The sequence below is a fragment of the Anopheles coustani genome, unplaced genomic scaffold (genome assembly GCF_943734705.1).
Source record: "Anopheles coustani unplaced genomic scaffold, idAnoCousDA_361_x.2 U_95, whole genome shotgun sequence".
NCBI classification, from domain to species: domain Eukaryota; kingdom Metazoa; phylum Arthropoda; class Insecta; order Diptera; family Culicidae; genus Anopheles; species Anopheles coustani.
In genome coordinates this window covers 16,333-32,690 of record NW_026525308.1, presented here as the reverse complement: position 1 = coordinate 32,690, position 16,358 = coordinate 16,333, and the positions used below count along the sequence as shown (strand labels likewise).

The window sequence follows — 16,358 nt, the reverse complement described above, 5'->3', positions numbered from 1 at the left end:
TGCTTAAGGTAACTTTAAAGAGAATGAGACGATGCAAAATGAGGTTTAGAAGGTGCTTAAGGTGACTTTAAAGAGAATGAGACGATGCAAAATGAGGTTTAGAAGGTGCTTAAGGTGACTTTAAAGAGAATGAGACGATGCAAAATGGTGTTTAGAAGGTGCTTAAAGTGACTTTAAAGAGAATGAGACGATGCAAAATGGTGTTTAGAAGGTGCTTAAGGTGACTTTAAAGAGAATGAGACGATGCAAAATGGTGTTTAGAAGGTGCTTAAGGTGACTTTAAAGAGAATGAGACGATGCAAAATGGTGTTTAGAAGGTGCTTAAAGTGACTTTAAAGAGAATGAGACGATGCAAAATGAGGTTTAGAAGGTGCTTAAAGTGACTTTAAAGAGAATGAGACGATGCAAAATGGTGTTTAGAAGGTGCTTAAGGTTACTTTAAAGAGAATGAGACGATGCAAAATGAGGTTTAGAAGGTGCTTAAAGTGACTTTAAAGAGAATGAGACGATGCAAAATGAGGTTTAGAAGGTGCTTAAGGTGACTTTAAAGAGAATGAGACGATGCAAAATGGTGTTTAGAAGGTGCTTAAAGTGACTTTAAAGAGAATGAGACGATGCAAAATGGTGTTTAGAAGGTGCTTAAAGTGACTTTAAAGAGAATGAGACGATGCAAAATGGTGTTTAGAAGGTGCTTAAAGTGACTTTAAAGAGAATGAGACGATGCAAAATGAGGTTTAGAAGGTGCTTAAAGTGACTTTAAAGAGAATGAGACGATGCAAAATGGTGTTTAGAAGGTGCTTAAGGTGACTTTAAAGAGAATGAGACGATGCAAAATGGTGTTTAGAAGGTGCTTAAGGTGACTTTAAAGAGAATGAGACGATGCAAAATGAGGTTTAGAAGGTGCTTAAGGTGACTTTAAAGAGAATGAGACGATGCAAAATGGTGTTTAGAAGGTGCTTAAGGTTACTTTAAAGAGAATGAGACGATGCAAAATGAGGTTTAGAAGGTGCTTAAGGTTACTTTAAAGAGAATGAGACGATGCAAAATGGTTGTTTAGAAGGTGCTTAAGGTGACTTTAAAGAGAATGAGACGATGCAAAATGAGGTTTAGAAGGTGCTTAAAGTGACTTTAAAGAGAATGAGACGATGCAAAATGAGGTTTAGAAGGTGCTTAAGGTTACTTTAAAGAGAATGAGACGATGCAAAATGGTGTTTAGAAGGTGCTATAAGCTGACTTTAAAGAGAATGAGACGATGCAAAAATGAGGTTTAGAAGGTGCTTAAGGTGACTTAAAAGAGAATGAGACGATGCAAAATGGTGTTTAGAAGGTGCTTAAAGTGACTTTAAAGAGAATGAGACGATGCAAAATGAGGTTTAGAAGGTGCTTAAAGTGACTTTAAAGAGAATGAGACGATGCAAAATGGTGTTTAGAAGGTGCTTAAGGTGACTTTTAAAGAGAATGAGACGATGCAAAATGAGGTTTTAGAAGGTGCTTAAGGTGACTTTAAAGAGAATGAGACGATGCAAAATGAGGTTTAGAAGGTGCTTAAGTGACTTTAAAGAGAATGAGACGATGCAAAATGAGGTTTAGAAGGTGCTTAAGGTGACTTTAAAGAGAATGAGACGATGCAAAATGGTGTTTAGAAGGTGCTTAAAGTGACTTTAAAGAGAATGAGACGATGCAAAATGGTGTTTAGAAGGTGCTTAAAGTGACTTTAAAGAGAATGAGACGATGCAAAATGGTGTTTAGAAGGTGCTTAAGGTGACTTTAAAGAGAATGAGACGATGCAAAATGAGGTTTAGAAGGTGCTTAAGGTGACTTTAAAGAGAATGAGACGATGCAAAATGGTGTTTTAGAAGGTGCTTAAGGTGACTTTAAAGAGAATGAGACGATGCGCAAAATGAGGTTTAGAAGGTGCTTAAAGTGACTTTAAAGAGAATGAGACGATGCAAAATGGTGTTTAGAAGGTGCTTAAGGTGACTTTAAAGAGAATGAGACGATGCAAAATGAGGTTTTAGAAGGTGCTTAAAGTGACTTTAAAGAGAATGAGACGATGCAAAATGGTGTTTAGAAGGTGCTTAAAGTGACTTTAAAGAGAATGAGACGATGCAAAATGGTGTTTAGAAGGTGCTTAAAGTGACTTTAAAGAGAATGAGACGATGCAAAATGGTGTTTAGAAGGTGCTTAAAGTGACTTTAAAGAGAATGAGACGATGCAAAATGAGGTTTAGAAGGTGCTTAAAGTGACTTTAAAGAGAATGAGACGATGCAAAAATGAGGTTTAGAAGGTTCTTTAAAGTGACTTTAAAGAGAATGAGACGATGCAAAATGGTGTTTAGAAGGTGCTTAAGGTGACTTTAAAGAGAATGAGACGATGCAAAATGGTGTTTAGAAGGTGCTTAAAGTGACTTTAAAGAGAATGAGACGATGCAAAATGAGGTTTAGAAGGTGCTTAAAGTGACCTTTAAAGAGAATGAGACGATGCAAAATGGTGTTTAGAAGGTGCTTAAGGTGACTTTAAAGAGAATGAGACGATGCAAAATGAGGTTTAGAAGGTGCTTAAGGTTACTTTAAAGAGAATGAGACGATGCAAAATGAGGTTTAGAAGGTGCTTAAAGTGACTTTAAAGAGAATGAGACGATGCAAAATGGTGTTTAGAAGGTGCTTAAGGTGACTTTAAAGAGAATGAGACGATGCAAAATGAGGTTTAGAAGGTGCTTAAAGTGACTTTAAAGAGAATGAGACGATGCAAAATGAGGTTTAGAAGGTGCTTAAGGTGACTTTAAAGAGAATGAGACGATGCAAAATGGTGTTTTAGAAGGTGCTCAAGGTGACTTTAAAGAGAATGAGACGATGCATGAATGGTGTTTAGAAGGTGCTTAAGGTGACTTTAAAGAGAATGAGACGATGCAAAATGGTGTTTAGAAGGTGCTTAAGGTTACTTTAAAGAGAATGAGACGATGCAAAATGGTGTTTAGAAGGTGCTTAAGGTGACTTTAAGAGAATGAGACGATGCAAAATGAGGTTTAGAAGGTGCTTAAGGTTACATTAAAGAGAATGAGACGATGCAAAATGAGGTTTAGAAGGTGCTTTAAAGTCACCTTAAGAGAATGAGACGATGCAAAATGGTGTTTAGAAGGTGCTTAAGGTTACTTTAAAGAGAATGAGACGATGCAAAATGAGGTTTAGAAGGTGCTTAAGGTGACTTTAAAGAGAATGAGACGATGCAATATGGTGTTTAGAAGGTGCTTAAGGTGACTTTAAAGAGAATGAGACGATGCAAAATGGTGTTTAGAAGGTGCTTAAGGTTACTTTAAAGAGAATGAGACGATGCAAAATGAGGTTTAGAAGGTGCTTAAGGTGACTTTAAAGAGAATGAGACGATGCAAAATGGTGTTTAGAAGGTGCTTAAAGTGACTTTAAAGAGAATGAGACGATGCAAAATGAGGGGTTAGAAGGTGCTTAAAGTGACTTTAAAAGAGAATGAGACGATGCAAAATGAGGTTTAGAAGGTGCTTAAGTGACTTTAAAGAGAATGAGACGATGCAAAATGGTGTTTAGAAGGTGCTTAAGGTGACTTTAAAGAGAATGAGACGATGCAAAATGGTGTTTAGAAGGTGCTTAAAGTGACTTTAAAGAGAATGAGACGATGCAAAATGAGGTTTAGAAGGTGCTTAAAGTGACTTTAAAGAGAATGAGACGATGCAAAATGGTGTTTAGAAGGTGCTTAAGGTGACTTTAAAGAGAATGAGACGATGCAAAATGAGGTTTAGAAGGTGCTTAAGGTTACATTAAAGAGAATGAGACGATGCAAAATGAGGTTTAGAAGGTGCTTAAAGTGACTTTAAAGAGAATGAGACGATGCAAAATGGTGTTTAGAAGGTGCTTAAGGTTACTTTAAAGAGAATGAGACGATGCAAAATGAGGTTTAGAAGGTGCTTAAGGTGACTTTAAAGAGAATGAGACGATGCAAAATGGTGTTTAGAAGGTGCTTAAGGTGACTTTAAAGAGAATGAGACGATGCAAAATGAGGTTTAGAAGGTGCTTAAAGTGACTTTAAAGAGAATGAGACGATGCAAAATGGTGTTTAGAAGGTGCTTAAGGTGACTTTAAAGAGAATGAGACGATGCAAAATGGTGTTTAGAAGGTGCTTAAGGTTACTTTAAAGAGAATGAGACGATGCAAAATGAGGTTTAGAAGGTGCTTAAGGTGACTTTAAAGAGAATGAGACGATGCAAAATGGTGTTTAGAAGGTGCTTAAGGTGACTTTAAAGAAAGAGAATGAGACGATGCAAAATGGTGTTTAGAAGGTGCTTAAGGTGACTTTAAAGAGAATGAGACGATGCAAAATGAGGTTTAGAAGGTGCTTAAGGTGACTTTAAAGAGAATGAGACGATGCAAAATGGTGTTTAGAAGGTGCTTAAGGTGACTTTAAAGAGAATGAGACGATGCAAAATGAGGTTTAGAAGGTGCTTAAAGTGACTTTAAAGAGAATGAGACGATGCAAAATGGTGTTTAGAAGGTGCTTAAGGTTACTTTAAAGAGAATGAGACGATGCAAAATGGTGTTTAGAAGGTGCTTAAGGTGACTTTAAAGAGAATGAGACGATGCAAAATGGTGTTTAGAAGGTGCTTAAGGTGACTTTAAAGAGAATGAGACGATGCAAAATGGTGTTTAGAAGGTGCTTAAGGTGACTTTAAAGAGAATGAGACGATGCAAAATGGTGTTTAGAAGGTGCTTAAGGTTACTTTAAAGAGAATGAGACGATGCAAAATGAGGTTTAGAAGGTGCTTAAGGTGACTTTAAAGAGAATGAGACGATGCAAAATGGTGTTTAGAAGGTGCTTAAGGTGACTTTAAAGAGAATGAGACGATGCAAAATGAGGTTTAGAAGGTGCTTAAGGTGACTTTAAAGAGAATGAGACGATGCAAAATGGTGTTTAGAAGGTGCTTAAGGTGACTTTAAAGAGAATGAGACGATGCAAAATGGTGTTTAGAAGGTGCTTAAAGTGACTTTAAAGAGAATGAGACGATGCAAAATGAGGTTTAGAAGGTGCTTAAGGTTACTTTAAAGAGAATGAGACGATGCAAAATGGTGTTTAGAAGGTGCTTAAAGTGACTTTAAAGAGAATGAGACGATGCAAAATGGTGTTTAGAAGGTGCTTAAAGTGACTTTAAAGAGAATGAGACGATGCAAAATGGTGTTTAGAAGGTGCTTAAGGTGACTTTAAAGAGAATGAGACGATGCAAAATGAGGTTTAGAAGGTGCTTAAGGTGACTTTAAAGAGAATGAGACGATGCAAAATGAGGTTTAGAAGGTGCTTAAGGTGACTTTAAAGAGAATGAGACGATGCAAAATGAGGTTTAGAAGGTGCTTAAGGTGACTTTAAAGAGAATGAGACGATGCAAAATGGTGTTTAGAAGGTGCTTAAGGTTACTTTAAAGAGAATGAGACGATGCAAAATGGTGTTTAGAAGGTGCTTAAGGTGACTTTAAAGAGAATGAGACGATGCAAAATGAGGTTTAGAAGGTGCTTAAGGTGACTTTAAAGAGAATGAGACGATGCAAAATGGTGTTTAGAAGGTGCTTAAAGTGACTTTAAAGAGAATGAGACGATGCAAAATGGTGTTTAGAAGGTGCTTAAGGTGACTTTAAAGAGAATGAGACGATGCAAAATGGTGTTTAGAAGGTGCTTAAGGTGACTTTAAAGAGAATGAGACGATGCAAAATGAGGTTTAGAAGGTGCTTAAGGTGACTTTAAAGAGAATGAGACGATGCAAAATGGTGTTTAGAAGGTGCTTAAGGTGACTTTAAGAGAATGAGACGATGCAAAATGGTGTTTAGAAGGTGCTTAAGGTGACTTTAAAGAGAATGAGACGATGCAAAATGAGGTTTAGAAGGTGCTTAAGGTGACTTTAAAGAGAATGAGACAATGCAAAATGGTGTTTAGAAGGTGCTTAAGGTGACTTTAAAGAGAATGAGACGATGCAAAATGAGGTTTAGAAGGTGCTTAAGGTTACTTTAAAGAGAATGAGACGATGCAAAATGAGGTTTAGAAGGTGCTTAAAGTGACTTTAAAGAGAATGAGACGATGCAAAATGGTGTTTAGAAGGTGCTTAAAGTGACTTTAAAGAGAATGAGACGATGCAAAATGAGGTTTAGAAGGTGCTTAAAGTGACTTTAAAGAGAATGAGACGATGCAAAATGAGGTTTAGAAGGTGCTTAAGGTGACTTTAAAGAGAATGAGACGATGCAAAATGGTGTTTAGAAGGTGCTTAAGGTTACTTTAAAGAGAATGAGACGATGCAAAATGAGGTTTAGAAGGTGCTTAAAGTGACTTTAAAGAGAATGAGACGATGCAAAATGGTGTTTAGAAGGTGCTTAAAGTGACTTTAAAGAGAATGAGACGATGCAAAATGGTGTTTAGAAGGTGCTTAAGGTGACTTTAAAGAGAATGAGACGATGCAAAATGGTGTTTAGAAGGTGCTTAAGGTGACTTTAAAGAGAATGAGACGATGCAAAATGAGGTTTAGAAGGTGCTTAAGGTTACTTTAAAGAGAATGAGACGATGCAAAATGGTGTTTAGAAGGTGCTTAAGGTGACTTTAAAGAGAATGAGACGATGCAAAATGGTGTTTAGAAGGTGCTTAAAGTGACTTTAAAGAGAATGAGACGATGCAAAATGGTGTTTAGAAGGTGCTTAAAGTGACTTTAAAGAGAATGAGACGATGCAAAATGAGGTTTAGAAGGTGCTTAAAGTGACTTTAAAGAGAATGAGACGATGCAAAATGGTGTTTAGAAGGTGCTTAAAGTGACTTTAAAGAGAATGAGACGATGCAAAAGGGTGTTTAGAAGGTGCTTAAAGTGACTTTAAAGAGAATGAGACGATGCAAAAGGGTGTTTAGAAGGTGCTTAAGGTGACTTTAAAGAGAATGAGACGATGCAAAATGGTGTTTAGAAGGTGCTTAAGGTTACTTTAAAGAGAATGAGACGATGCAAAATGAGGTTTAGAAGGTGCTTAAGGTGACTTTAAAGAGAATGAGACGATGCAAAATGAGGTTTAGAAGGTGCTTAAGGTGACTTTAAAGAGAATGAGACGATGCAAAATGGTGTTTAGAAGGTGCTTAAGGTGACTTTAAAGAGAATGAGACGATGCAAAATGAGGTTTAGAAGGTGCTTAAAGTGACTTTAAAGAGAATGAGACGATGCAAAAGGGTGTTTAGAAGGTGCTTAAGGTGACTTTAAAGAGAATGAGACGATGCAAAATGGTGTTTAGAAGGTGCTTAAGGTGACTTTAAAGAGAATGAGACGATGCAAAATGAGGTTTAGAAGGTGCTTAAGGTGACTTTAAAGAGAATGAGACGATGCAAAATGGTGTTTAGAAGGTGCTTAAAGTGACTTTAAAGAGAATGAGACGATGCAAAATGAGGTTAAGAAGGTGCTTAAGGTTACTTTAAAGAGAATGAGACGATGCAAAATGGTGTTTAGAAGGTGCTTAAAGTGACTTTAAAGAGAATGAGACGATGCAAAATGGTGTTTAGAAGGTGCTTAAGGTGACTTTAAAGAGAATGAGACGATGCAAAATGGTGTTTAGAAGGTGCTTAAGGTGACTTTAAAGAGAATGAGACGATGCAAAATGGTGTTTAGAAGGTGCTTAAGGTTACTTTAAAGAGAATGAGACGATGCAAAATGGTGTTTAGAAGGTGCTTAAAGTGACTTTAAAGAGAATGAGACGATGCAAAATGAGGTTTAGAAGGTGCTTAAAGTGACTTTAAAGAGAATGAGACGATGCAAAATGAGGTTTAGAAGGTGCTTAAGGTTACTTTAAAGAGAATGAGACGATGCAAAATGGTGTTTAGAAGGTGCTTAAAGTGACTTTAAAGAGAATGAGACGATGCAAAATGAGGTTTAGAAGGTGCTTAAAGTGACTTTAAAGAGAATGAGACGATGCAAAATGAGGTTTAGAAGGTGCTTAAGGTGACTTTAAAGAGAATGAGACGATGAAAAATGAGGTTTAGAAGGTGCTTAAAGTGACTTTAAAGAGAATGAGACGATGCAAAATGGTGTTTAGAAGGTGCTTAAGGTGACTTTAAAGAGAATGAGACGATGCAAAATGGTGTTTAGAAGGTGCTTAAGGTGACTTTAAAGAGAATGAGACGATGCAAAATGGTGTTTAGAAGGTGCTTAAGGTGACTTTAAAGAGAATGAGACGATGCAAAATGGTGTTTAGAAGGTGCTTAAGGTTACTTTAAAGAGAATGAGACGATGCAAAATGGTGTTTAGAAGGTGCTTAAGGCGACTTTAAAGAGAATGAGACGATGCAAAATGGTGTTTAGAAGGTGCTTAAGGTGACTTTAAAGAGAATGAGAAGATGCAAAATGAGGTTTAGAAGGTGCTTAAAGTGACTTTAAAGAGAATGAGACGATGCAAAATGGTGTTTAGAAGGTGCTTAAGGTGACTTTAAAGAGAATGAGACGATGCAAAATGGTGTTTAGAAGGTGCTTAAGGTTACTTTAAAGAGAATGAGACGATGCAAAATGGTGTTTAGAAGGTGCTTAAAGTGACTTTAAAGAGAATGAGACGATGCAAAATGGTGTTTAGAAGGTGCTTAAAGTGACTTTAAAGAGAATGAGACGATGCAAAATGAGGTTTAGAAGGTGCTTAAAGTGACTTTAAAGAGAATGAGACGATGCAAAATGAGGTTTAGAAGGTGCTTAAAGTGACTTTAAAGAGAATGAGACGATGCAAAATGGTGTTTAGAAGGTGCTTAAGGTGACTTTAAAGAGAATGAGACGATGCAAAATGGTGTTTAGAAGGTGCTTAAAGTGACTTTAAAGAGAATGAGACGATGCAAAATGAGGTTTAGAAGGTGCTTAAAGTGACTTTAAAGAGAATGAGACGATGCAAAATGGTGTTTAGAAGGTGCTTAAGGTTACTTTAAAGAGAATGAGACGATGCAAAATGAGGTTTAGAAGGTGCTTAAGGTTACATTAAAGAGAATGAGACGATGCAAAATGAGGTTTAGAAGGTGCTTAAAGTGACTTTAAAGAGAATGAGACGATGCAAAATGGTGTTTAGAAGGTGCTTAAGGTTACTTTAAAGAGAATGAGACGATGCAAAATGAGGTTTAGAAGGTGCTTAAGGTGACTTTAAAGAGAATGAGACGATGCAAAATGGTGTTTAGAAGGTGCTTAAGGTGACTTTAAAGAGAATGAGACGATGCAAAATGAGGTTTAGAAGGTGCTTAAAGTGACTTTAAAGAGAATGAGACGATGCAAAATGGTGTTTAGAAGGTGCTTAAGGTGACTTTAAAGAGAATGAGACGATGCAAAATGGTGTTTAGAAGGTGCTTAAGGTGACTTTAAAGAGAATGAGACGATGCAAAATGGTGTTTAGAAGGTGCTTAAGGTGACTTTAAAGAGAATGAGACGATGCAAAATGGTGTTTAGAAGGTGCTTAAGGTGACTTTAAAGAGAATGAGACGATGCAAAATGGTGTTTAGAAGGTGCTTAAGGTGACTTTAAAGAGAATGAGACGATGCAAAATGGTGTTTAGAAGGTGCTTAAGGTGACTTTAAAGAGAATGAGACGATGCAAAATGGTGTTTAGAAGGTGCTTAAGGTTACTTTAAAGAGAATGAGACGATGCAAAATGAGGTTTAGAAGGTGCTTAAGGTGACTTTAAAGAGAATGAGACGATGCAAAATGGTGTTTAGAAGGTGCTTAAGGTGACTTTAAAGAGAATGAGACGATGCAAAATGAGGTTTAGAAGGTGCTTAAAGTGACTTTAAAGAGAATGAGACGATGCAAAATGGTGTTTAGAAGGTGCTTAAGGTTACTTTAAAGAGAATGAGACGATGCAAAATGGTGTTTAGAAGGTGCTTAAGGTGGCTTTAAAGAGAATGAGACGATGCAAAATGGTGTTTAGAAGGTGCTTAAGGTGACTTTAAAGAGAATGAGACGATGCAAAATGGTGTTTAGAAGGTGCTTAAGGTGACTTTAAAGAGAATGAGACGATGCAAAATGGTGTTTAGAAGGTGCTTAAGGTTACTTTAAAGAGAATGAGACGATGCAAAATGAGGTTTAGAAGGTGCTTAAGGTGACTTTAAAGAGAATGAGACGATGCAAAATGGTGTTTAGAAGGTGCTTAAGGTGACTTTAAAGAGAATGAGACGATGCAAAATGAGGTTTAGAAGGTGCTTAAGGTGACTTTAAAGAGAATGAGACGATGCAAAATGGTGTTTAGAAGGTGCTTAAGGTGACTTTAAAGAGAATGAGACGATGCAAAATGGTGTTTAGAAGGTGCTTAAAGTGACTTTAAAGAGAATGAGACGATGCAAAATGAGGTTTAGAAGGTGCTTAAGGTTACTTTAAAGAGAATGAGACGATGCAAAATGGTGTTTAGAAGGTGCTTAAAGTGACTTTAAAGAGAATGAGACGATGCAAGATGGTGTTTAGAAGGTGCTTAAAGTGACTTTAAAGAGAATGAGACGATGCAAAATGGTGTTTAGAAGGTGCTTAAGGTGACTTTAAAGAGAATGAGACGATGCAAAATGAGGTTTAGAAGGTGCTTAAGGTGACTTTAAAGAGAATGAGACGATGCAAAATGAGGTTTAGAAGGTGCTTAAGGTGACTTTAAAGAGAATGAGACGATGCAAAATGAGGTTTAGAAGGTGCTTAAGGTGACTTTAAAGAGAATGAGACGATGCAAAATGGTGTTTAGAAGGTGCTTAAGGTTACTTTAAAGAGAATGAGACGATGCAAAATGGTGTTTAGAAGGTGCTTAAGGTGACTTTAAAGAGAATGAGACGATGCAAAATGAGGTTTAGAAGGTGCTTAAGGTGACTTTAAAGAGAATGAGACGATGCAAAATGGTGTTTAGAAGGTGCTTAAAGTGACTTTAAAGAGAATGAGACGATGCAAAATGGTGTTTAGAAGGTGCTTAAAGTGACTTTAAAGAGAATGAGACGATGCAAAATGGTGTTTAGAAGGTGCTTAAGGTGACTTTAAAGAGAATGAGACGATGCAAAATGAGGTTTAGAAGGTGCTTAAGGTGACTTTAAAGAGAATGAGACGATGCAAAATGGTGTTTAGAAGGTGCTTAAGGTGACTTTAAAGAGAATGAGACGATGCAAAATGGTGTTTAGAAGGTGCTTAAGGTGACTTTAAAGAGAATGAGACGATGCAAAATGAGGTTTAGAAGGTGCTTAAGGTGACTTTAAAGAGAATGAGACAATGCAAAATGGTGTTTAGAAGGTGCTTAAGGTGACTTTAAAGAGAATGAGACGATGCAAAATGAGGTTTAGAAGGTGCTTAAGGTTACTTTAAAGAGAATGAGACGATGCAAAATGAGGTTTAGAAGGTGCTTAAAGCGACTTTAAAGAGAATGAGACGATGCAAAATGGTGTTTAGAAGGTGCTTAAAGTGACTTTAAAGAGAATGAGACGATGCAAAATGAGGTTTAGAAGGTGCTTAAAGTGACTTTAAAGAGAATGAGACGATGCAAAATGAGGTTTAGAAGGTGCTTAAGGTGACTTTAAAGAGAATGAGACGATGCAAAATGGTGTTTAGAAGGTGCTTAAGGTTACTTTAAAGAGAATGAGACGATGCAAAATGAGGTTTAGAAGGTGCTTAAAGTGACTTTAAAGAGAATGAGACGATGCAAAATGGTGTTTAGAAGGTGCTTAAAGTGACTTTAAAGAGAATGAGACGATGCAAAATGGTGTTTAGAAGGTGCTTAAGGTGACTTTAAAGAGAATGAGACGATGCAAAATGGTGTTTAGAAGGTGCTTAAGGTGACTTTAAAGAGAATGAGACGATGCAAAATGAGGTTTAGAAGGTGCTTAAGGTTACTTTAAAGAGAATGAGACGATGCAAAATGGTGTTTAGAAGGTGCTTAAGGTGACTTTAAAGAGAATGAGACGATGCAAAATGGTGTTTAGAAGGTGCTTAAAGTGACTTTAAAGAGAATGAGACGATGCAAAATGGTGTTTAGAAGGTGCTTAAGGTGACTTTAAAGAGAATGAGACGATGCAAAATGAGGTTTAGAAGGTGCTTAAAGTGACTTTAAAGAGAATGAGACGATGCAAAATGGTGTTTAGAAGGTGCTTAAAGTGACTTTAAAGAGAATGAGACGATGCAAAAGGGTGTTTAGAAGGTGCTTAAAGTGACTTTAAAGAGAATGAGACGATGCAAAAGGGTGTTTAGAAGGTGCTTAAGGTGACTTTAAAGAGAATGAGACGATGCAAAATGGTGTTTAGAAGGTGCTTAAGGTTACTTTAAAGAGAATTGGACGATGCAAAATGAGGTTTAGAAGGTGCTTAAGGTGACTTTAAAGAGAATGAGACGATGCAAAATGAGGTTTAGAAGGTGCTTAAGGTGACTTTAAAGAGAATGAGACGATGCAAAATGGTGTTTAGAAGGTGCTTAAGGTGACTTTAAAGAGAATGAGACGATGCAAAATGAGGTTTAGAAGGTGCTTAAAGTGACTTTAAAGAGAATGAGACGATGCAAAAGGGTGTTTAGAAGGTGCTTAAGGTGACTTTAAAGAGAATGAGACGATGCAAAATGGTGTTTAGAAGGTGCTTAAGGTGACTTTAAAGAGAATGAGACGATGCAAAATGAGGTTTAGAAGGTGCTTAAGGTGACTTTAAAGAGAATGAGACGATGCAAAATGGTGTTTAGAAGGTGCTTAAGGTGACTTTAAAGAGAATGAGACGATGCAAAATGAGGTTTAGAAGGTGCTTAAAGTGACTTTAAAGAGAATGAGACGATGCAAAATGAGGTTTAGAAGGTGCTTAAAGTGACTTTAAAGAGAATGAGACGATGCAAAATGGTGTTTAGAAGGTGCTTAAGGTGACTTTAAAGAGAATGAGACGATGCAAAATGGTGTTTAGAAGGTGCTTAAGGTGACTTTAAAGAGAATGAGACGATGCAAAATGAGGTTTAGAAGGTGCTTAAGGTGACTTTAAAGAGAATGAGACGATGCAAAATGAGGTTTAGAAGGTGCTTAAGGTGACTTTAAAGAGAATGAGACGATGCAAAATGAGGTTTAGAAGGTGCTTAGGGTTACTTTAAAGAGAATGAGACGATGCAAAATGGTGTTTAGAAGGTGCTTAAGGTTACTTTAAAGAGAATGAGACGATGCAAAATGAGGTTTAGAATGTGCTTAAGGTGACTTTAAAGAGAATGAGACGATGCAAAATGGTGTTTAGAAGGTGCTTAAGGTGACTTTAAAGAGAATGAGACGATGCAAAATGGTGTTTAGAAGGTGCTTAAGGTGACTTTAAAGAGAATGAGACGATGCAAAATGGTGTTTAGAAGGTGCTTAAGGTGACTTTAAAGAGAATGAGACGATGCAAAATGGTGTTTAGAAGGTGCTTAAGGTTACTTTAAAGAGAATGAGACGATGCAAAATGAGGTTTAGAAGGTGCTTAAAGTGACTTTAAAGAGAATGAGACGATGCAAAATGAGGTTTAGAAGGTGCTTAAGGTGACTTTAAAGAGAATGAGACGATGCAAAATGGTGTTTAGAAGGTGCTTAAGGTGACTTTAAAGAGAATGAGACGATGCAAAATGGTGTTTAGAAGGTGCTTAAGGTTACTTTAAAGAGAATGAGACGATGCAAAATGAGGTTTAGAAGGTGCTTAAAGTGACTTTAAAGAGAATGAGACGATGCAAAATGGTGTTTAGAAGGTGCTTAAAGTGACTTTAAAGAGAATGAGACGATGCAAAATGAGGTTTAGAAGGTGCTTAAGGTGACTTTAAAGAGAATGAGACGATGCAAAATGAGGTTTAGAAGGTGCTTAGGGTTACTTTAAAGAGAATGAGACGATGCAAAATGGTGTTTAGAAGGTGCTTAAGGTTACTTTAAAGAGAATGAGACGATGCAAAATGAGGTTTAGAAGGTGCTTAAAGTGACTTTAAAGAGAATGAGACGATGCAAAATGAGGTTTAGAAGGTGCTTAAAGTGACTTTAAAGAGAATGAGACGATGCAAAATGAGGTTTAGAAGGTGCTTAAGGTGACTTTAAAGAGAATGAGACGATGCAAAATGGTGTTTAGAAGGTGCTTAAGGTGACTTTAAAGAGAATGAGACGATGCAAAATGAGGTTTAGAAGGTGCTTAAAGTGACTTTAAAGAGAATGAGACGATGCAAAATGAGGTTTAGAAGGTGCTTAAGGTGACTTTAAAGAGAATGAGACGATGCAAAATGGTGTTTAGAAGGTGCTTAAGGTGACTTTAAAGAGAATGAGACGATGCAAAATGAGGTTTAGAAGGTGCTTAAGGTGACTTTAAAGAGAATGAGACGATGCAAAATGGTGTTTAGAAGGTGCTTAAAGTGACTTTAAAGAGAATGAGACGATGCAAAATGAGGTTTAGAAGGTGCTTAAAGTGACTTTAAAGAGAATGAGACGATGCAAAATGGTGTTTAGAAGGTGCTTAAGGTGACTTTAAAGAGAATGAGACGATGCAAAATGGTGTTTAGAAGGTGCTTAAGGTGACTTTAAAGAGAATGAGACGATGCAAAATGAGGTTTAGAAGGTGCTTAAGGTGACTTTAAAGAGAATGAGACGATGCAAAATGGTGTTTAGAAGGTGCTTAAAGTGACTTTAAAGAGAATGAGACGATGCAAAATGAGGTTTAGAAGGTGCTTAAAGTGACTTTAAAGAGAATGAGACGATGCAAAATGGTGTTTAGAAGGTGCTTAAGGTGACTTTAAAGAGAATGAGACGATGCAAAATGGTGTTTAGAAGGTGCTTAAGGTGACTTTAAAGAGAATGAGACGATGCAAAATGAGGTTTAGAAGGTGCTTAAGGTGACTTTAAAGAGAATGAGACGATGCAAAATGGTGTTTAGAAGGTGCTTAAAGTGACTTTAAAGAGAATGAGACGATGCAAAATGAGGTTTAGAAGGTGCTTAAAGTCACTTTAAAGAGAATGAGACGATGCAAAATGGTGTTTAGAAGGTGCTTAAAGTGACTTTAAAGAGAATGAGACGATGCAAAAGGGTGTTTAGAAGGTGCTTAAAGTGACTTTAAAGAGAATGAGACGATGCAAAAGGGTGTTTAGAAGGTGCTTAAGGTGACTTTAAAGAGAATGAGACGATGCAAAATGGTGTTTAGCTTTAGCCGACCGGGGTCGGTGCTATTTTATATTTCGAGATCACAGGATTATCGTACAGTTATCGGTGCGGCGCGGATTTCGCGGGATTACAAGATTATCGTACAGTTAGTCGGTGCGGCGCGGTTCAGCGTGTATTTCGACGTCCGATCACTGGGGATGCTGCAGAAGGAAGAAAGCTGTACGCTCCTTGCGACAATGGGGTCTGACCGGTGTCCTCGGGAGCGCTCGGGTGGACTCGCTCTTACGCGCTAGAGCGAGTCGGCTAGTTGGTTTGTTTTAGTACAGTTAGTAGCTCAGTTGCCCGAGGCTACTAACTTTACTAAGGTGCTCGCGCACCAAGGTCGCCACAGTACTCCCCTCCTAGAGCGGAGTTACCGGTATCGCGCAGGGATGATGACCTTCCGTTGCGATCTGGTAACAACGGTCGGTGTTTTCTGCTCTGTGGCTGGAGTCGCTGCCGCATTGGATGTGGTCTTCTGTTGTAGCATCGGTAAGGGCGAAGAGTCCCGTTGGAAGTTGGTAGGTTGCGGAGTACTACTCGAATCGTTGGCGATGTACGCTGGTTTCAGGCGATCCACGGAGACCCATGAAGGTCGATCGTTGAGTCGAACCTGAAAAGACTTCGATTTACGATTAATTACCGGGTACGGACCATGGTATGGTGTGGTTAGTGCAGGGCGGACGGTGTCGTTACGTATGAATACATGGCTACACTTGCTTAGGTCGGCGTGGATGAAGGTAGGGTTGTCAGCGTGCCACGAGGTATTTGGCGGGCGAATGTGGCTCATCCCTTCCCGGAGCGTCCTGGCAAAGTCCGATTGATCAGCTGCAGCTGACCGGGACTCTTCAACTAGGAACTCGGCGGGAATCCTCAGCGTAGTTCCGTACACCAATTCGGCGGGTGATGCTTGGATGTCGCTCTTGAAGGTAGTCCGTAGGCCTAGCAGGATAAGTGGTAAGTGTTCGCTCCACCTGGTTGTGTCTTTGCAAACAATTGCTGCTTTGAGGGTGCGGTGCCAACGCTCAACCATCCCGTTTGCTTGTGGATGGTATGCCGTTGTCCGGATGTGCCGCGTTCCAAGGGTCCGTGTCAACTCACTGAACAGGCCTGACTCGAATTGTCTTCCTTGATCAGTGGTTATGTAGGAAGGGACGCCAAAACGCGAGATCCAGTGGTACAGGAGGGCTGAGACAACAGTTGCGGCTGTTATGTCTGGTATAGGAACTGCTTCTGGCCAAC

At 38.2% G+C, this 16,358-nt stretch overlaps 1 protein-coding gene across 1 annotated transcript; it reads right to left on the bottom strand.

The window, feature by feature from the left end:
• Nucleotides 1–15,489: 15,489 nt before the first annotated feature.
• On the bottom strand, nt 15,490–16,149 carry LOC131271165 (uncharacterized). The gene has a single exon (XM_058272554.1). It carries the CDS (start codon nt 16,147–16,149, stop codon nt 15,490–15,492), a length of 660 nt encoding a protein of 219 aa, XP_058128537.1.
• Nucleotides 16,150–16,358: the final 209 nt, after the last annotated feature.